At 36.4% G+C, this 23,347-nt stretch overlaps 1 protein-coding gene and 1 non-coding gene across 2 annotated transcripts in view; one reads left to right on the forward strand and one right to left on the reverse strand.

Annotated features, from left to right (window-relative positions):
• The window catches only part of Fstl5 (follistatin like 5), a 410,609-nt gene that overhangs the window by 115,142 nt on the left and 272,120 nt on the right, over positions 1–23,347 (reverse strand). The window contains exon 8 of the mRNA XM_041659533.1: positions 13,154–13,274. Coding sequence (XP_041515467.1) covers positions 13,154–13,274 — 121 coding nt within the window. The remainder of the gene's footprint in view (positions 1–13,153; positions 13,275–23,347) is intronic.
• Trnak-cuu lies at positions 20,921–20,993 on the forward strand. Its single transcript has one exon. It is a non-coding gene; the product is annotated as a tRNA-Lys (tRNA).

The raw sequence follows: 23,347 nt of genomic DNA on the forward strand, positions 1-23,347 counted from the left end.
TTTGGGCAAGAAATTAGTCTTTCATGAACTGCTTGATGGTATGCTGTAGAAAGTGAGCAATCAAGACCCACAGAAAATTGACTGCTTAACTTGCCAAAAGAAGGTAAGATAGTCCTTCATGGTTCCTGCTTCATGGGTCTGCCAGATACTCTGCAGGACACAAAAGAAAGTGACAACAAATGGCCAATATAGGTGAAACAGTCGTTCAAATTTTCTGTTTCATGATAAAAATCTGCCAGATACCATGGGTCTATAGGCTAAATATGGATGCTTCAACATTATAAAAGAACGTTGGGTGGGTGTCTTTCCAGGCAGCAAGATATCTCTGTCAATTCTAGAGTTTTGCAAGTTTCTTACAATGCACTTTCTATTTACTTAGGTAGCATATCCTTCTGGGGTCTTTGATGGAGTTGAAGACAGGTAGTTATAGTTTTCCTTAGTTATGAGAAAAGATAAATTATACTTGAAGTTTTAGACTCACAAAGAAATATTGTAACTATTATTCTTCCTTTATAACTCTTTTGTATATGTAATTTTACTATGTTTAAATTTAAAACTTTCTTTTATATTTAGATAGAAAAGGGGAGATGATGTCAGATCCCCCTCTGTATGCTGTGAGTAAGATTTATTACCATTAGTTAAAGAAGGCGGATATCTGGGATTTCGAGATCAGCTTGGTCTACAGAGCTAATTCCAGGACAGGCTCCAAAGCCACAGAGAAACCCTGTCTCAAAAAACAAAAACAAACAAAAAGAAAAAAAAAACAAAAAAAAAAGAAGAAGAAGCTGTTTTAGCCTATGGCAGGACAGAATATAGCCAAGCTGAAAGAGATATATAGAGAGAGTAGGTGGAGTCAGAGAGATACCATGTACCTGCCGAAGGAGGAAGATGCCAGAAAATTTACCAGTAGGCCACAGCCTACTGATGATACATAGATTAATAGAAATGGATTAATTTAAGACGTAAGAGTTATCTAGAAATATGCCTGAGATATCAGCCAAACATTTCCATAATTAATAAAGTTTCTGTGTGACTATTCATGTCTGGGAGGCTGGGAAACAAATGAATAGTCTCATACTAAATAATGAAGTATAAACAAATTTTACTTTGAAAGATTTGCTATTTTAAAGATATATTATTAAGCATTTATACAAATTGTGGATAAAATTGTATAAAATATTTTAAAAACAAGTTCTAAAGTTCTGAAATTTCTGAAGGTATTTCAAAGTGATACTGATTGCAGGGATTGTGTGACGTTTTCCTCTAGACCTAAGGGCACAAGAGTGGGGAGTCTATTGAATTGAGAATTTGAGGTTAGGAACTGCCAAGATAAAAATATACAAAAAAACGAAATCTGGGGAAGAAAATAATGGATTCTGTCTGGACACAGGTTGCACACTGTTTGATAGAAGCAAAGCCCCTGGGTGGGATTTTCTAAATCACTGAGGACAAGGTGGAAATATTTGCTTGAACTGTGAGTGCTTTTGGCAGACAGATGTAATATTTTCCCATCTCTCACTGTGACAGTTCCCACAGGACAACAGAGTGAGACACACAAGTCCAAGCCTGAGCTAGAAAGCAAAGCATCAATAAAAAGGAGGAAGAAAATTTCTTACAAACTTCCTTTCCAAAGGGGGAAAGAGGGTACGGTATAGATTAAAAAGATGGCTAACCTGCTGGAAGAGACTGATCTCTCCAGAGAGAAAGATTAGAAGAAGTAAGAGAAACTTAGCAGAATAAGGAATAAAACAACAAAATATTAAACACAATGAAAACAGCACAAGACGTTGAACATTTATAACTCAAGACAAGACTACATCACAAGCTGTCAGTGAGGAGTAGGCTTGCTGTCATCCCAGGAGAAATGGTCTCCAGAAACATTAATCATAGTTTTGGTTTCAAAATCAGCCAAAGGTGTACCATCTCAGTTTGTACAGGAATTTAATGTGTTCGCTGTGAACCAACTTCGTAAGCATATGGAATTCTGTGGTAATATTAGATACAAAACTGCTTCCTAGAGACAATCTTATGTGATCTCAGAAGTAGCCTTTGTCATTCCTCCTTCAAGATAGCTAGTAAACCCTATGTTCTTAGGAAAACGATAGGCCACACACACACTGGATGTATCCACTCTTATAATTAGAACCTGCTACCCTTCTCAGAAACTCTATCTTGGAATGGAAGTGATTGGCAGTCCAGGCAGAGCAAAGAATGCTGCTAATCACAACCAGGTTTCATTGTAAAAAAAATTTAAGTTTTATGTAAAACAAAGACAGCTAATACAACCCTGAGTAACAATATAACTACTGGAGGAATTACCATCTCTGATATCAAATTGTACTACAGAGCTATGGAAATGAAAACTGCAAAGGGTTTGCAAAGAGACACAGAACTCAGTGGAATCGAATTGAAGACCCAGACACAAATCATGAACACTTGATTTTTGATAAATAGTTCAGAAATACAAATGGATAAAAGACACCATCTTCAACAAATCATACTGGTCAATCTGGATATTTGTATGTAGAAGAACCCAGACAGATCTATATTTATCATCCTGATCAAATAAGCTTCAAATAAATACAAAATCTCAACAAAAGGCCAGATACACTGAATCTGTTAAAATAGAATGTGTGGAATGGTCTTGGAGTGAAATAACACTATTCTTTACACCATGGAGACCCAACATTCAAATTTATTTTTAAAAACCTAAAGCCAAGTTAATTATTGGCTTTGTTTATTTTAGAGATTCCAGGAGAAATCCTGGTCCTTGAAATTTCTAACTTCTTATAGAGTCTTGCTTTGGTGGGCTTGGGGCCGGCCATCAGTTTGCTTCAACCTCTTGTTGTTGCATCAGATACCGTATGTCCTTTTACCTTCTCACTCCCGTTTGAAAGAAATTATGGTTTTGAATTTGTGTAATTATACATGGAGCCCACATGAATAACAACTTAATTGCCTTGATTTAAGAACCTCCACTTTGCTTTCTAATGTAACACTCATATATTTAAGAGAACTAGTGTATGGGAAGAGTGTATCACTCTTAAAAACTTTAATCTCTCTATCTCCTTCCCTCCCTCTTTGTTTGTCTCCCTCTCTCTCGTTCTCTCTCTGCCTCTGTCTCTCCTGCCCAATATGAGCAACACTTTTCTTTTCCAAACTGAAAACTATTCTTCTGTTACCACAATATTTCATTTTTTTTTCGAAAGCTGAAAGAAGTGATGGAAAAGGCAGGTTATCTTTCGTGTAGTGGCCAAAATCAATTTGCTAAATCATTGCTCACTTTTGCAGTCTTTTGTCTAAGGTGTTGTACCAGTTAAGGAAGTGAGAGGAAGTAGTGGGGTAAGAAAAACTGGAAGAGGGGGTAGGAGGAATACGAGGAGAGGCAAAATGAAGGTCCCGAAGAAAGAAGAGTGGGAGGAATTGGGAAGGGAGAAACAGAAGGAAGAGGAGGGAAATGCCGGAACAATAGAACACCCATTAATAGACAGGTAGCCAGAAGATAATAGAACATCCATAAACAATAAAACCAGAAATGGTCTATCTAAAACTCACCATCCAATAGGGATATCATTCAAAGAAATACAATTAAAAACACTTCTTGTGAAACAAATTTTTGGAGAAATATATCAGTAGTATGCCTAAACTTCAAATCATTCCAGAATGTTGGCTAGGGCAATGGAAAACTTGGTAACTCCAATTATCACAAAAAGGTGAGGACTACCTAAAATTCTAAATAAAGTATTCATGGTATTGTTTTGTATATAAAAATTCCCCAAAGTTATTTGATATATGGTAAATTAAAATACCATTTTATGTGGGCTATGCCTTACTTACAAATATTTTATAACACCATTTCAAATATTAGGAAAAAAGAAAATAGAAAAATGAGATTAAATATGCTGCTTTCAGGTTTTCAGAATTATACATGAAGTAGATAAATATTTAAAATAGTTTTCAAGAAGTTAAGTTACATATTTAAATTAATCTGAGTTATATCCAACTGAATTAGAGAGAGGTATAGTTTAGGTAGCTAAAATTAATAACAATAAAATGGAACTATAAATTATGTAGAGTTAGGCTTGACAGCAAGTAATCCCAGATGATGGCTGACAGAGGAGAATTACAAATCAAGGCAAGCTTGGGCTATATACAGAGTGCCTGTTTTTTCTGCTGTAGACCTAAATAAATAAATAAATCAAAATACAATGTTCCCACATTCTACCCAGCAACAAAATCACTTTGGGTGTACCACATTTTGACCTAATTATGTTTGTTTCTTGCTGTGATTAAATTCTCTAAATAAAAGCATATGAGGTAATAAAAAAAGAAGGAATTGTAAAGAAATAAACAGCTATTCACTCCAATAGAAAGTACTGGACATTGATATAAAGCACAGACACTATCATTTGGGGAAAATAAGCCATTGAGATGAGGGATGCTTGAAGTCACTGAGGAGTGATTCTGGATAGAGATGCTTCAGTCACACTCAAGCCTTCTTTTGGAAGCACTGTCACACTCAAAGGGAACAATATGAGGAATTTAGGAAGTATTTATACCTTAATCTGTGGACAGTTTTTATAGCTTACAGGGACAGACAATTTTAATTTGAGATTCTTTAGAATTTAACTCCTCTAATCTTAATTTTGTAGATAACTAATAATGATGAAATTTGAAAATTACATTTTGAGAATCATTATATACTTATGAAGAGAAATATTCTGAAGAATTCACAACTAAGTTGATGACTATCAACATTGTTTGACCCTGGCTAGGACATTTTTAGAATGGAGAGATGGAATGTTGCAGAAAATGAAGAAAGACTCTTCTGGCGAATCTTCAGTCACTTTTAAAAGGGACTATCATTTGCCATCAGCCATAAGTCTGACCTAACATCCTCAGGACTATTAGGTAAATAGTACTTTGATAAGTCCTCAGACCTAGCTGACCTTTAGTCTCCACCAAACACAAAGCTAAAATTGTCATAGTACTTGAAGTCCCTCATACTGTCTATTTACCTCATATCTTCTCCAATAATTGGGTAAATATATTTGTTTATGCACTTCCTATTGTGCTATGACTATAAAAGCTCCGTAACCACTTACACATGGAGCTTCCATTCAGGTCAACTGGAATCCATGGTTCTTAACTGTGGTCCCTTCCTTGGCTGTGAGTAATCTACACCTAACTCCATTTGAATCAAGATGTGTGCTTTGATTCCAATATTTGTGGAATAATATTGTCTATTTAGAGTATGTAGATATTATTATATAAAATCTAATCACAGAATAAATATTTAAATTGTTTAAAATATTGTAATGCATTATAAGTGGGTATAGGCTAGCACAGGCAACATGCAATGAATGGGTAATCCCAGATCTCATTAATACACTGTTCCATTATGTTTTGAAACTTTCCAGAAATCTGTTACCATTAGAATTTTCCAGGAGGAGCAAAGAAAAGGTAAAAGTAAGTATCAGATAAAGGACTTTCCTGTGTCTGACTATGTTCAAAAACAAAAACAAGGACAGAAGTTAGTCTCCAATAGTTTATTTGAGAAGAAATAAGATAACCACAAGAACGAAAATAGATTTACAAACACTATTATGATGGCCCAGAAGAACTTGATTCTAGTGTTTTCTTTCTGAAAGATTGTGTAGAACATACTTCAGAATGTTCCACTTGCAGGAGAAGGAAACTAAGCTTCCTTCCAATTGACAATTCCAGCCCTGGGGAATAACATCCCCAACATGTTGCTTCTGCTTTGAGAGCAGCTGATAGACATTTAGGAAATGCTATAGACATAGACTCTGGCAGCAAGCAGCTGCAGGTGGTGGTTGTTCTCCAGCACTGAGTGCTTGTACTAGACAAGGAGCTAGCCAGATACAACTTGTTTCCCAAAGCCTTAGCAGGAAGAAGAATAAGAATTTCCATCATTGATAGCAACCACTGTGGGGTAACCACTCTCCTACTTCACCATAAACTTAGACATTCATGCTAACGTTCTGTTCCTCGGAGTAAAAGGCCCTCAAATTTTATGACCAAATAAAATAGGATATTTGTTAAGATATAGATGAATCTTCACTGCACATGGGATTGCTGGTCTAATGAGAGGAATCCTAGAATTAGCATTTTCAGGTACTGTTTTGTTTGTTTTTCTTTTCACCAACAAATCACCAAGCCATCAAAGCCTCTCATTGGTAGCCTATTATCTCATTATGTGATAAGGACCATGCACAGCCTGGTGGCTTCTTTCTTACTTCTTCTTTATCTCAGAGCTTTCAGAAATATTTTATTCTTCTCTGAACTTTGGCCATGTAGAAAGGTTAGCAGGGCAGGGTTGTTCCTGAAAACAAGGCTCCATGCTGCTCCTGGTACAGCAGGAAATTTAGCTTCAGTGAGCAAGGATCAAACCCATCATAGTTCTTCATTAAAATCCCCTTGTCAGTAGTGAAGATTAGATTTCAATACCTCTGTGCCTGGATTTTCTTTCAGACGTGTTCCGATTTTGATGGAGAAAAGTACAAATGTTCAATATAAATATTTTATAAAGCCAACAATTCTATTCAGAAGTTTTTGACAAAAATGGGAGGAATGTATTTCTTTAATATTATGTGTGAGGGCTGCAATGTGAATGGCAGAGCAGTACCAGCATACATAAAACTCCGCTGTGAATATACACAAGCATTTTGCCCAGAGGGAAGAATAAACACTGATGACTTTTAAAATTTTCAAACATTCTGTATTGTAACCTTAAGATCTAAAGGCAGTTTGCTTTATGTGAAAAGAAAAATAAAAGCATGAAATAAATTCCACTGTAGATTCAAAATCCTTTGATAGAAACATAATGCCTTTTCAAACAAGGACACAGAAACATGCTTATATTTCAACCATTTAATCTACATTGTCACAAAAGAGCCATGGCTATAGGGAGACTTTTATTCTGTCAAAACCCTGAGAGATTTAAGTTACGATGCATTTCAAAACCCGCAAATATTCTAATATCTGTTGTGGTTTTTCAGGGATGGTCATAATAACAGGTCATATATTTGTTTTCCATTATAAATTAATAGGTTGCTGGGTATACTATTTTAAATTACACATAATAACATAATTTCTCAAAAGTATTTTATTTTTATTTTTTGGCTTTAGAAAAACATAACAGAGATTTTAAAATTTTTCTACGTAAGGATATATTGAACCCATAATGCACTAGATGCTTTGCATTCTGCGGAACATTCTTGGTGTTTCGCCATTGTCAGTCCTTGTGCCCAAATATTCTATTGTTATTGGCCAATAGTAACTAAGTGATGTCAGTTTTTCTATATTGATTTATGTAAAAAACACAAGTGTATTATAAGCTAGTATATCAAATGCCAAACACAGCAAAAAACAAAGAAAATGAAATGTTTAAAAATTCATATATATTATAGTATTTTTAATGAATGCTATTATTTTCACATCATAAATAAACTCTATTTAATTACTTCTGTACAAAGTACTCCTAGTTAACAGAACTCTTTTTGGCAATGATGACAATATGTAACCAATATTTTTTCTTTCCTTAGTATTCATTAAAATTTTGTTGGTAGAATATTTAAAGATCACAGAAGTATAATCTTTTTCAGTTTAATGAAAGTCAATGAAAATTATTTTAGTGCTTTTATTAAAGCTCTTTTAAGTGTTTTTTCTCATGTGATGCACCATTTTTCTTACTTCTATCTTTAATTTTTTTCCTGAAAAGAATTTCCAAGAACATTTTGAAAACTGTGGGCTGCTGTGAGCATAAACACCCTGGAATTTCTACTAGGGAATATCCTGTCTGAGCCACCCAGGTGCCCCTGCTTACACATCTAACTAAGTACATCTCTACCTCCTATGAGTTCGCATTTTTGTTTTGGGGATGGGCTAAAATCCCAACTGCTGTACTTACGCTTCACTTTCTACTCTAGCTGCTCCAAATAGGTAAAATATTACAATCCATGAAAAGTTGTTATTGTACAAGTTTGTGGCCCATAGTGGCTGAATTTGATCAATCAGAACGATTACATACTGTGTTTCTTCTCTTGGATAAGGCTAGAACCAGCAAATATAACTTAAAACATTTGAGCTTCTGAGTTTCTTAGGAAACCTGTGCTGGCTAGTGTCTGTCATTTTGATATAAGCTAGAATCTTTTGGGAAAAGGGAATGTTTGTTCAGAAAGTGCCCCTACCAAAAGCATCTTAAGGGCAAGCCCTTGAGTTGCTTTCTTGATTATTCATTGCTGTGGGAGAACACTTCCCTCTGTGGATAGTACCAATCCTGGGTAGAGTGGTCCTAAATTATTAATAAGAAATAGGTTGAGCAAACCTTGGGGACCATGCCATTGAGGAACTCTCCTGCATTGCCTGTTTATGAACCTTCCTTTATGTTGCTTTCTTGAATTCTTGTTCTGACTTCCCCTAGTGACTGATTATTACCTAATAGTACAAGATGAAATAAATCTTTGCCTCCTCAAGTTGCTACAGGTAGTGGGGTTTGAGCACAATGAAATCCCTAAGTAAGACAACACCTCAGTGGCCCATGAACCATTTCTTTCATACTGTAAACTGTTTATTATTAGCAGATTTCTCCAGATGTATGGTACAGGCCAATGGGAACACACGGAAACTACTCAGGATATTCCCAGGAATATTGGTTGCCCTCTATAAACTGATGATGAGACCATATCACTGAAAACAGCATTTACATACTTTATTTAACACAGAAAAAATGACCTAGTGCTTAGCTAGAACCTTCACTCCTCCTGACCAGTGTTCATGGAACATGAATGTACTCTGCAATGTTCTAGAGGAGAAAGGCAACCACCAACCCAAGTACAAAACTTGCTATCAACAAAGGTGACCTGCTTGCATCATAAGATGGTTCTATAGTGACACAAACAATGTAGAAGTCACCAACAACTATCTGATTGAATTTAAGACCCAGTCCTTGAGGTGGAATGCAGCGACCAACAACCTGAGACCACATAGGCTATGAACCTAGTGGAAAACAATACTACACATACTACCATTCTGATAAAAGAACATCAAAAGCAAATGAATCCTAATGACTTCCTGCTGTACTCATATTTTGCTCAGCCATCATCAGAAGTTTTTCTGATGGGAACAAATACAGAGACCGACAATTTGACCATGGGTAAAGATTCAAAAACTTTGGGAAACTTAGTTGTAAACGTGATAACATCATCAAATCCATCTTCTTGTTCTCAAAGAACAATGCATGAGAAAAGGCAGAAATTCTAAGAGCCAGAGTTGATGGATGATGCCAAGAGAATTGCGTCTTCCAGAAATGAACTCACAGAGACTGGAGCATCATGCACAGTGCCTGTACAGTTTTAAGCCAGAAGGGAACCCTGCATGCAGAGGGGAAATTAGAAACCATTCTCCGTACCTAATCTAGAGACTGTCAATAAATGACAACCACTTACAAATGAAATATAAGTGTTCTCCAGTGGCATTTCACCTTACTAAAGGGCTGGCCCTATGCTCAGCCAACATAGCCAACATGAAACAAATTCAATGGTGTTATTGTGTAAGTTTTTTGTCTCATATTACTTTATTTTAGCATCTTTTTTTCTTACTGTTTTTTCTTTTAGAATATGGTTTCTGATTTTGTGTTTCTTTGTTTTGGTGTGTGTTTGTGTGTGTGTGTGTAAATGGATTCTTCTATGTGTGTTTCCATGTGTTTGTCTCTTGTCCTTTTTGATGTTTTGGCTTTTATTTTAAAATTCTAGTTTGTTCAACTCTTTTATTTGCTAGTTTGTTTTCTAAACAAAGAGGAAGAAATAAGGTATGGTTTAGATGAAAGGGGAAATTGGAAGGATTTGACAGGAGATGAGAGAGGGTAAGTCATGGCCAGAATATATGTTATGGCTTTTCAATATAAGGGAAAACATAATAAATATTTTAAAGCCTAACAATCAATAAATAATTGACCTCACTGAAAACACAATGTCACCCAACAAACAAAAACACAAGCAAATAAACAAATCAGGTGAAATGCTAGGGAAATAGTTCAGTTAATCATATATTTGCTGTAAATTTTAAAAGTGTGATAAAATATCATGGCCAAAAAGAACTTACAGAAGAAAGAGCTTATTTTATCAGTATGTTTGTATGTGTTTGCGAGTGTGTATGTGTGAGGCAAGGTTATAAAATATGTAAGCCTTTTCCTAATTATGTACTTCATCTAGCAAGTACAGATACACACATACGTATACTATATAAACACGCAGAAAGTACATTGATTGACTAGCTGTCACAAACACAAGCACACACACACACACACACACAATCTTTAAATGATTAAAGTCTATGTTTAAGTACTCACATCTAGCATTTAAACTGTATAGCACCATCCTATTTTTTCTTTTAGCATAACAGAAATTTTAAATCATGATCCAGTTTTGATTACATCAATCCCATTCAGGAAAAGTTTGATATGGGGAATTCAAAGTGCATTAAAAGTAACTGGATAAATAAAATGCTGGCTTTATTTCTAATTCAATACTTATTTGAGAATCTATATACTTAGAAAATGGAGGAGCAGTTATAATTCCATATATATGGTTAAGGTTGATGGTACATGAAGATTCGTGATGGATGTCTCTTTCCTCTTCAACCATCTTTGAGAAAAACCTGACATCTGAGAACAAACGGTTTATTCACGGGGTAGAATAAACCAGGGCACATACATGGTGGCTGGGAATGAGTCCTACAACATAAAAACCTACAGTTTGGCTCAGGTCTCTGAAGTTCGCAGCTAGAGTTCAGTGAGTGGGTGACTTGAGAATAAACCTGCTTCAGAAGGGGGCAAAGAGATGGAAATGTTGAAGGGCAGCCTTGTATAGTGACTCTCCTGACCTCCCATGGGACACACACTCTCTGCAGCACATTCTCCAGCTTGTCTGGAAATACCAACTGCAAACCAAATGTCCAGGGTAGCTGGTGAAAACTGGGGTTTTGTATTTTTGATATTTTAAAATATATCTCTGAAGTAGATGGAATATGGACGAGACTCATTAAAGAAGAACCAAGGGGCTAGGCTGAAAGATTAATGCTGAGACAGGCAGTAAGTCACATTAAGAGACAAAAATTAATTGCTAGCAATACGGTGAAGTAGAAAATCTGTGCTTTAGTTATAAAAAAAAATGTAAGAAAGTTCAGGGTGAGGGTCTTGTCAGATTGCTTGAAGCCAATTACCACTACAAGGAAAATGAGGATGGGTCTTATTGTGTCTGTTACATTGGGCCTAATGTATTCAGACTGGAAGTAGCTACAGCACCAATTCAAGGGGAAGAATGGCTCAGATGTTGCTCCAGTTCAAAGCACCTGAAACTCCAAGAACATATATGATTGCTCAGTTTTCTTCACTGTTTACCCCTGGAAGCTGACTTGAAACTAGACCCAGGGCGAGTTTCCTGCTGAGTTTGGCCCAGAAACCACAGTCTGGATCTTCTACTCTTGCATTTCATGGGGCATCACATTCCCCATGTTTTACAGCTTTAGTTTACTTTCTAACATCCTTTAAAAAAAAGACCTAAGTTAGCTTTGAAATCCCAATAGATGAGGAAGAATTTAACTGCAGATGCTCCTTCATTCATCGCCTGAGTGCTGGCATAGGTGTGCACCACCCCTCTGCATTCTGTGCTGTAGACAGAACCCAGGACTTCATGCTTGCTGCATAAGCTCTCTGCCAACTAAGCTAGACCCCAGCCCCATTTTTTTCAGCATTTTAGAGCATTTTTAAAATTATGTTCCTGGATATTGGTTTCCTCACACTCTGTCTGTCCCTTGGCATCTTTTTCTTCTTTGTAATTTTAATTCCAAGCCTCAGATCTCTAACTTCACATCCAAACTACACACTTTTTTAAGGTGATCCAATCAAGCTTGAGCTTGATTTGATTAAAACTTTAACTGAAGTACCTGAATATGCAACTATGTCTGTCAGTCTTCTCGTGACTTTTGCATCAATAATTATGCCTTCATTAACATATTCAAAGCTAATCCCACCCTGTCTCTTGGTGTTCTTGTCTGTCTTCATTGCAGGTTCTTCCTACTCCTCCCTCACATCTCTAAGACAAGTTTTCACTCATTTTCACACCTATCTGTCATTGCCAGTGACAGCAACAGGTCTCCTTTTCAGCATTCTCCAAACCTGATCCCTATTGTACTACTGCTCAAGTATTTATTTCCCATTGATTACAGTATCTTAAGTATTCATTTATTTGAAACAAATTAAAATATCCCAATTCTCTACAATGCTCGCTTAGAAACCAAACCCCAACATATATATATATATCCAAAAGACCCAACTCTAGGCATCCAAACTCATAGCTTGAGTCTTCTTTAATGAATGCAGGCATGCATGCCGATCACACTGTCAGCCCCTCAAAACAGCCTCTGCTTGGCTTTATAGATCACAAAGTAGATAAATAGTACATTTGATACAGTATGAAGCACAGTACTAAAAACACATCATACAAAGGATTCTATGTCAAGTCAGGTTAAATCTGTGCTAAATAAATAAGCTTGTTTGATTAACACTCCAAAACACTGAATAAAGCATCACAATGTAAGACATGTTTCACATAAATAATAATGCAATTAAAAAAAAAACGTAGGCAAAGACCCATATTTCTCGGGATACTTTCAGTTTATAGGTAAGGATGCCTTTCATTCAACTCCTAATCTGCCTCCCTCTTACAGCACAGGTGTTGGAGTTACAACTGATATCAGGACACAAGGTAAGAAGGAGTTTTCGGTGCTGCTAATAAGAGTAATCAAACAGCTGGTCTGATTTAAAATTCTAAATTACTAATCTTATTGGATTCTAAAATTCATGTTTGTATAATGATTGGTACTTTCTACCAAAACCAATAACTTCAATTGCCCATCCTTTAAAATGTTACTTTGTAATAGTTTATTATGACTAAATTGTTACTAATTTTTAGTGTTAATTTACTTGAGGACTTAAAAATAAATAATACCATTCTAACAGTAAGTCTAAAAACTAAAATTTAGAATCTTTGTTAAAGTTAAGGTATTGCCCATTCAATTGTGAGATTATCAAGTGATGTAAAACTGTTGACAGTAAAAGTATTATTCTTACCATTCACTTGAAAGATGTGTGTCTGATGGACATGCTCATAGCCTTCTGCATAACAGGTATAATTGCCCATGTGTACTGTGGTAACCTTGGTGATATACAAGGACCCATCATCGCCAAAGTCCTAAAAAAGAATATAGATCAAAGAGTTGGAAACTTGAGAACTTATTTCTATTCAGGAGTAAAATAAATATATTAAACATTTTTAAAGGATCTTAATTATCAATGTAAACATGAAGGATGCTGTCTTACCTTAATATTTTTTTAATATATTCTTCTTTTAAGAGTGAACTTCCATTGATAAATAAGACATTCCCACATTAATTTTAAATACATGAATTAATAAAGTATAATGGTATAATTTAATTTTATACTTTGAATTTTAGATAGATAAAGCTCTATCAAGAACTTACCTTACAACTAAAAATAAATTGCTAATTACATTTTTAGTTTGATAATTATCCACCAATTTTTGTAACACTTAGAAGTGTAAATATAAAGAAAAATACCTATCAAATTAGTATGTTCTTAGTGTAAGCATTTATAGCCCTATCCTGAAATATATTTGTTTTATTTTGTTTTGTCTGAGGGACAATGAAGATTAAATCATATTTTAAATCCTGCTAAACATGAACTCTGACATAATACTAAACTCTAAGCCAGGATTTAATTTTTAAAGGTTGTAATCTACTACTGGTCATTTGAATAAACAGCCATGCCATTTGGTTTTTGGGAGAACAAAGGCATAACCATTCCTGGGAAAGCATATTAAAGTCTCTCCTCTGTTTATCACAACAGAGTTCCAGCATTATCCTTTGAACTGCAGGGTACAAACCAGAAAATCTCCTCTTTATACATCAATGTGTGCAGTGGGGAAAACTGTCAAATCTGTTTTTAGGTTCTTGGGAAAAACTGCTCTAATAATCTCCAGAATCTTTATTAAAACCCAACTGCCTGATCCCTGTGAGATGCTGTTTTGTGGGCATTTGGGCCTCTCTTCCTCTCACCTTTGTGCTTCTGTGATAACTTTGAACAAGCTTGAACTCGTGCTCCCTGTGAACCCCACTATCTTCACAGACTGAAGGGGAGGGAAAGATTTCAAGCCCCCTCCCATGGGGAAAGGTCTCTGTGGGGACATTCTACAGTTATCAAAATCTTATTTTTCCATCACTTTTCTTTACTTAAACAAAACAATCAGGTATTCCTCTTTTTAATAATTCTATCCCATAGTCCTTTGGGGAAAAATCACAGAAATTTTAAAGATATTTTCTTGAACATAGATATTATTCGAGATAACAGTAGACTGAAGCACACTTTAAAAAGCAAAACTGAAGAATGGGACAGCCACACACCAATTGACAATTGAGTTTTGACAAAGATGCCAGAACTATACACACAGTGAAAGAAAGCATCTTCAACAAATGGAGTTGGTCCAGCTAGATAGGTGGGTGCACCTTGGGTCCATATGCCTCACCCTGCACAAAACACAAAATGCAACTCCAGACGGATCAGAGAAGCCGATACACTGAGTCAGAAAGAGGAGAAACTCGGGAATAGCCTTGAATTCATTGGCATGAAAAATGCTTTTCAAACTGAACTCTGGTAGCCCAGAAACTAGGAACAAAACTTAATGAATTGGACCTCATTTGACTTTTTGTAGACCTCTCTGTCTCAAGCATCCTTGATTGAAGGAAGAGAGCAGCCTCCTCTCTGAGCCTCCCAGAACCTCCACATTCTATCTGTGTTGAGTCCATTCAACTTGACAATACATTAACTGTACGAAAACATTCATTGAACAGATTTTTCTAACAATGCAAACTCTAATATCAAATTGCACTTTGAATAAAGTAAGGATCCTCTCAACACACCTAAAGGCCACCTCAAATGTTTGCTGGGCACTTTAGTATCTCAAGTACTATGTTGTATTTTATTTTTAAATATAGATCATCCTTTGCTTAACCCTTTCAGGAAGGCGGTGTCATTAGTTTCATTTTACAAATCAAAAGGTTGAAATATGATGTCGTGTAACATTGTGGAAGTCTTCAAACTGGGTTCTATAATTTTTATCATGCATTCTCCTCTTCATATCCTCCATTAATTCTAGCTTTAACTTAGTATTACCTATTGCTATTTTACATGGACATCAGAAATATTCTTAACCTTCTTCTGAGTGTCACATCTCTAATCTTTTAGAATACTACATTCTCCGTACTTTTCTATTCTAAGCAGTTTCCCTGAACTCTGTGATTTTATTGCTCAGTCATGGTTGAGAGCTATGGTCCGAGATCAGGCACACGGGATTCAGGAACAAAATATGTCCTCATTCTGAATTCCATTACGGCTTCACAGTCTGCCAGCCAATAGACCCTCCGTAAGTAGATTAAATCGTATGTGCCCCTTCACAATTATAAAGTAGCCTCAAGCACGGATGTCTGGAAAGAGCTGATGGGAAAAAAATTCCAGATCATGTATTCTGTTGAGATTATCGCTCATATTCATTTCAAAGCAATGCAAGCAGAGAAGAACATATGTAGTACACTTTCAAACTTAAGAGAATTCTGATGGTAGCTCCCCACTGACTACAGTTAATCAAATAAGAGTAACATCAAAACACTTAACAGTCAGTGGATTATCAGCACTGATAAGAGCCTACAAGAAAACCGTGTTCCAGTGTTGTTATTCAGAACATAAAAGCTGCATTGTTGGCCTATATTTCTTCACAAGCATTGTTTAGCTAGTTATATATAGTTAAAAAGAGAAACCCAATCTATTGAAAAATAGTTTCTAAATTTAAATTCAGTTTTTTTTTATGTTATGATATGAGCTTTTAGTAGTGAAGATTTAGCATCAGCTAAAATGTTTTAAGATTTCTAGACTATATATATATATATGGAGACTCAAGGAGTATATAAGAGTGTTTAGATAGGGAAAGGGAAGATAAAAACATAATTATATTATAATCTCAAAAAATGAGAAAAATATGTGCTAATGAATAATCAATATCTGTTTCTCAATATTTCTTTCTGCATTATTTAGTCATCCCCAGTTCTTAATCATGAGCACTGATGCTGCTCACTTCACAGTCGGCGTGCAGTTTGGTGCTTCAAATAGACACAGTGCTTAGTGAGCATGCAAATGAATTAATCAATACAGTCATTATAATTCCTGCGTTTTAGCTCCTACTCAATTACTTGGAAAAATATTAGTAACAAATAATACTTTAAAAACCATGTAGTTAGCAATTCAATTTGATTTTCATTTCTGAAGCAGTGAGATACCATTAACTGTGGTTATTTAGAATTTCCAGAATTTCTTATACAATAGTTTTGAGGATGTTTCTTCACTATATGTATTATCATGTAAGCTATACTGCAATATACTATTGTTAAAATCAGATATTGCATAAATACATATTATTTCATTGAATTATATATCAATATTTAATTTAGAGATTATAAAAATTCAATTCCATCTCATGGCTTATGTACTGATTTTTCTAGGTTAAATCAGTTCAAGTAGTCATGAAAAGTCTGATTTTCTAAGTTTGTAAAGAATCATGGTTGAAAGCAGGAGACTGAGGGATGAGAGATGAGAGATGAAGAACTTGCTTCCTTGTTTTATACAGAAAACAAGTAAACCTAGCAGCCTAGCTGAATAAATAGGAAGACACTGTTTTTCCTTAGAGGCTTTGTCTAGAATAAACACTTGGTTTCTCAAGACAGGGTTTCGCTGTAGTTTTAGAGCCTGTACTGGAACTAGCTTTTATAGACCAGGCTGGCCTTGAACTCACAGAGATCGGCCAGCTTCTGCCTGGGAAGTGCTGGGATTAAAGCCTTGTGGCACCACTGTCCAGCTGAACAAACTCTCTTAAGTGTCTCTGATGAGGAGTTAAGGAAATGTAGCAGAGCTCTTGAGAAAATGCTCTCCCAAAACCTTCTTGTAGTAGCTGCTGAGAAGCAGTTATCTTGTGATTGAAACACACCAAACTACAGGGAACCTCCTTAAACCAAAAGATAACTGAAAATAGTCAAGAAGTTTCTGAAACTGAGCATATTCGCCAGGCACACCTCTTCCAAGTGTGAAAAATAAAACTGTTGAGCATTTCTTTCAGACAAGACAAGCTGCAAGGAAGACTGAGACCAGACCAGCTCCCAGGGAGAAGCATGAACCAGCCAAGCTGACTACAAGAGCTTTAGACCAACAGAGTCACTTAAAAAAGAACACTTTCCAACATTTTTGAGCTGCCTGCAGGCTGTGCAGTGTGCTCCAGATTCCCAACTTCTGTGAGCTTGACCCATGTTGAGGTGGGTTTGATGATGCAGTTGGTTATGAGTCATTCCTTCTCCTGTAAATAACCCTTTACCTATATTCCTATAAGTAATCCCAGTAAAATTCATTAGTTTGCCAAGTAGGACTTCAGTAGCATCTGTATTTTGGTCTGTTATGGGCTCCTGACACACTAGTTCAATTGTATACAGACACACACACACACACACACACACATAATTTTACATATAACTAATTGTGTGCGCGTGTGTGTGTGTATTGCTCTGATAGAAGTACACTGTTCATTTTAGCATATAAACTGTAATATATATATATATATATGCAACAGAAGATTTCAATTTCAATAGCGAAAATTTGAGCTTGCTCCACACTTTACTGCTGAAATATAAACTGACTTGCTGAAATTTCTTGCAGTGAAAAACAGATAGATGAGATTTTAAGGATATGAATTTAATTTAGGGAGAAAGTTTAGCAATTAAAATGTCTGCCATGCATGCAAGCAGACCAGAGTTCTGTCTTCAGAATTTGAGCAAGTGCTTGCTCATAAACACAGCCGTGATTCCAGCTTAGAAAGTCAAAAATGGGGGCAAGCAGGCCGGTGATACCAGCTGTATTGTTCACATCTAGTCTGAATAGGAGAGCTTACATCAATTGATATGGTGGCAGACCAATGAGGCATGATTTGTGAAACCAACTTCAAGTCTCTTCATACCTATACACATCCATGTTCCTGCATAGACATGTGTATCCACAAGCATGAGAAGAAGGAAAGCATGAACATGTATGTATTTCATGTACATACACATGAAAAGATGGCAAATAAGCAATGAACACCATCCTCTCTTTCAGACTACATTTATACAGTTAACACTACACAACTGCAAAACATACTTCCGTATAAGTGAAAGCAAAATATTCTGTAATAATAGCAACTATAGTACAGTAATTTATGCTGGATGCATAAATAAAGATATCTTAGGTGTAGTGCATGGTATCAAAAACTCATTTGCATGCATTTCAGTCCAGCCTATGCTAAAACTCTTAAAACCTATTTTACCCAATTATAACACATTGTTATTTAAATCTGGGTGCCTAGATGTGGTTATCTAACTGATGTGAATAAACACAACCCAGATTGCTACAATGTGATAGTCAGAGCCACCCTCAACAAGGAAGTGGGGGCAGCCCCTCAGAGCAGAGAGAGTGTCCTCCAACCAAGGAAACCCCGACAAGACAGCAAACAAAGACAAACAGAAATGGAAACCGGCTTGTTGCTGGAAATTTCTTTCAGTAATGAAAAGAGAACCTGCTGGTCCACTGATAAGGAAGTTTTACGCTAAATCCATTTCATCTAAAATGTGTTTTATTTATACTTTAGTTCTGCGAGGAACATTATGTATCATGGTTTATCAGTGGTAAATTCAGGTAGTTCAATTGCAGTTAAATTAGGCATACCATGAAGATTATACAGTATACCAATTCAATGGCACACATGAAATTATGAAATTTCAGACTTTTGGGCTAAGAAACTCATTAAGCTTTTATCTGAAATATCATCTATAAAATAGGAATATTAGTGATAACTAATTATAGTACAGAATGATTTAATGACATGAAAATCCTACAAATGTCTTCCTATCACTCCCAATGTAATATAAATGAATTATTTTATATTTGTAATTACAAATTATCTTATTATTACATGTTAAAATATGTAATCATTAGCATTCAAAAAACTTGACAGTAGATAGGGGCTAGAGACCTCTGCAGTCTGATTTGTTTCTCTGTACATAACCCTTAGGTTCTATACTTCTGTTTTATTCTGCGTCAGTCTTGTAAATGCTGGCATTGTGCACTTACACATCCATGACTAGTACAGATTTTCAACCAAGCCTGAGTGGTACTTCTTGTGAAATAAAATAACAAAGCTATGAGATTTCTTGGCTAGTAGATCTAATAGTTTAAAATTCACTAAGGTACACAGTGTACTTCCTACAAGAAAATCATGATGGTCTAATCCTATCATTAATAATCAGGGGCCCTTGACACTGCTGCTAGAAAAGGAGAAAGAGTCACAAGGTAGGAAATCTGAATGTGGGTTAAAGAGGGGGATCGTAAGCCCTATTACTATATCTAATAATGATATTTTATTTCCATTGAAGATACGATTTGCATACATATCTCTTTCTGTACAACAAATTAAATTGACAATAAGACTGAATTATCCTTATTAGAACAAATAACTTTTAAAACCATATGGTACTGGGTACTGATTTAAATTTATACTGCTTATGTACACACTATTATTCTACTTCTGAAAACACAATAATAAATACAAGCTTGAGTTCATCTTGTGCAAAACATTGTTCATGAGACCATCATGACATGGACAAATCCTTTATAGATAAAATGTATGTGGGTTTTTTTTAAATATTCTCTTTTATCTTATTTAAGAATCACTACTGCTATTGTTTTGTTGTTTATAATATAATTTGTGTAATACTTCTACCAGAATGCCAGTGGGTACTGTTTTACGTGAAGATTACTTCCTCTTGCTGGGATAGTTGTGATGTCTGGAGAGAGGACAAAGTAGGACCCTAGTGAAACTTTTTTTTTCTTTTTTTTTTGGTTTTTTGAGACAGGGTTTCTCTGTGGTTTTGGAGCCTGTCCTGGAACTAGCTCTTGTAGAACAGGCTGGTCTCGAACTCACAGAGATCCGCCTGCCTCTGCCTCCCAAGTGCTGGGATTAAAGGCATACGCCACCACCGCCTGGCCTCCTAGTGAAACTTTCTAAGGTGATTTGAATATATATTGATATTTGAGAACAATTCAACGAACCTTTCCTCTTTGTCAGAGAGATTATGTCAAAACTCCCCCATCTACAAAAATTAAATACTTATTTTTCTTTACCAGAATACTTCACATTTTCTTCTTCTTAATTCCTTCAAAATGGCGTTTTTCTCCAGTATCTTTATCAGCTACCTAATATGTTCTCTTCTCTCCACATGAATTGTCAGTTTTCCCATAGTGACAATGCTAAGCTGCACCTGAGCCCCCATATCTGGCTGTATTGTTCTGAATCTCAGTGCCAATATTTCTTACAACTGTTGCAAACAGCTGTCTTGAAATTATAGTTTGGCTTGGCACTGTTTAATTATCCTTACTGATATTTTCCATAATTGTATATTTAAATCAGAATTTACATTATTTTTTTTTTAGCTAAGGCTCTTTTACTTATTTAATTTACACTGAATAGGAGACATAAGTATGAATCAGGAGATTCAAAATCTTTTGAGTCATCTGCACATTGCTACAATGAGTACTTAAAATCTTCTTCTATGTTGATATTTTCACCAAGGAATGATCACTTCTTTAGCTTAGCAATAAATCCATTATGGTTATTAGTAGTAAACAACAAAATGTATTGTGTAGTATTAGGGGCGGCGGGGCCTCTTCCCCAGCACCCCAGCACCCCAGCCGCCCGCCCGGCTAGCTCAGTCGGTAGAGCATGAGACTCTTAATCTCAGGGTCGTGGGTTCGAGCCCCACGTTGGGCGCCATATGTAGTATTAGGGGCGGCGGGGCCTCTTCCCCAGCACCCCAGCACCCCAGCCGCCCGCTCGGCTAGCTTATGCCCGAAATAACAACACACAAACTGTATTCATTTAAACACTGCTTGGCCCATTCTCTTCTAGGCTAATTCTCACATATTAATTTAGCCAATCTCTACTCATCTGTGTATGGCACCCCAAGGTGCGCTTACCAGGAAGATTCTAGCCTATGTCCATCCTGGGTCGGAGCTTCATCCCGGGAGCAGGGCATGGCGTCTCTCTCAGGCGTCTGTTCCCGAGAGGAGAGCTGTGAGTCTCTGACCTCACTTCCTCTTCCTCCCAGCATTTTGTTCTGTTTACTCCACCCACAGGGCCAAGCAGTTTCTTTATTGGCCAATGACCTTCCTCCATCAGTATTGGCTCATTAAGAACACATGCCAAGGTTTCTCAGGAAATTTGGGATCAACCTACACCTGGACCCACCAATACCACTCTTGGGAATATACCCAAGAGAGGCCTTATCATACAACAAAAGCATATGCTATACTATGTTCATAGCAGCATTGTTTGTAATAGCCAGAACCTGGAAACAACCTAGATGCCCTTCAATGGAAGAATGGATGAAGAAAGTATGGAATATATACACGCTAGAGTACTACGCTGCGGTAAAAAACAATGACTTCTCGAATTTTGCATACAAATGGATGGAAATAGAAAACACTATCCTGAGTGAGGTAAGCCAGACCCAAAAAGAGGAACATGGGATGTACTCACTCATATTTGGTTTCTAGCCATAAACCAAGAACATTGAGCCGATAATTAGTGATCCTAGAGAAGCTAAATAAGGAGAACCCAAAGAAAAACATATAGGCATCCTCCTGAATATTAACCTTCATTAGGCGATGAAAGGAGACAGAGACAGAGACCCACAATGAAGCACCGGACAGAAATCTCAAGGTCCAAATCAGGAGCAGAAGGAGAGAGAGAGTACAAGCATGGAACTCAGGACCGCGAGGGGTGCACCCACACAGTGAGACAATGGGGATGTTCTACTGGGAACTCACCAAGGCCAGCTGGCCTGAGTCTGAAAAAACCTGGGATAAAACCGGACTCGCTGAACATAGTGGACAGTGAGGACTACTGAGAACTCAAGAACAATGGCAGTGGGTTTTTGATCCTACTGCACGTACTGGCTTTGTGGGAGCCTAGGCAGTTTGGATGCTCACCTTACTAGACTTGGATGGAGGTGGGCAGTCCTGGGACTTCCCACAGGACAGGGAACCCTGATAGCTCTATGGGCTGACAAGGGAGGGGAACTTGATTGGGGGAGGGGGAGGGAAATGGGAGGCGGTGGCTGGGAAGAGACAGAAATCTTTAATAAATAAATAAACGGAAAAAAAAAGAACACATGCCAAGAGCTTCCTGCTGTGACATCCTTCTTTCCAAACATAGAAGTCGTTGTATCACGGACAGAAGGTTAAAGCAGATAGGGAAAAATGTAAACAGACAAAATTTACAAGACTAGTTCCCACCCATTTCCACCCTAACAATGCTTTTGATTGACACATAATTTTTCTTGGAATATTTAATTAAATGTTGATTCTAGGCCTTCTTTGGTTTGCTCTCACCACACACACCCACTTGTCTTTCTCCCACTGGGAGACAATCCTGTCCGATCTTTATGTGTTCCATTGTGGATTGCTCTGTATAACGGAGACAACAGGGTTTTCCACGCCAGCAGGAAAGGCGAGCTGTAGAATTTCGGGTTTGAGAGTAATTTGAGTTAATCAGACTATCTGCATTTTTAAGGAAACTGCTCACTTCTCAAAGGAAGCACATAATTATTCTTATTATCTAGTGTGGACATTAAAAATGAGCATATTTCTAAGAAAGAACATAAATCTAGAGTATGTTAAAACTGTAATTATAATCTAATGTCCAGGTAAAAGTCCATTAAATACACAAAGAAGGAAAAGTGATTAAACTTGGGGAAAAAAAAGACAAACCCTAAGTCACTATCAGTAAAAAACAAGACAGTAAATGATGTACCTATTTCTGTAAGTAAAGTGGAATATTAGAAAAATACAGGCATAAAGAGACAATACATAATTAAAATTAAAATATGTGTAAATTATAAATTTGAACAGTCATTATATGAAATATATTTGAGACAGAAAATGTTGGTCATAACTTAAGGAAATATTTACCTGGAGGCAAATAGAATCATAACTCAAATAAATTACTTTCACAAAGATAAAATTCAAAAGGAAATCAAGAGTGCTCTAGCTAGACCAGAGGAAAATAGCAGCCCTGAATGAAAGTAATTGAAGTGATAAGGGAGTAATCAAGAAAATATAAAT

The sequence above is a fragment of the Microtus oregoni genome, unplaced genomic scaffold (assembly GCF_018167655.1).
Source record: "Microtus oregoni isolate MIOR12 unplaced genomic scaffold, Mior012 000010F_ref0000083, whole genome shotgun sequence".
Lineage (NCBI taxonomy): Eukaryota > Metazoa > Chordata > Mammalia > Rodentia > Cricetidae > Microtus > Microtus oregoni.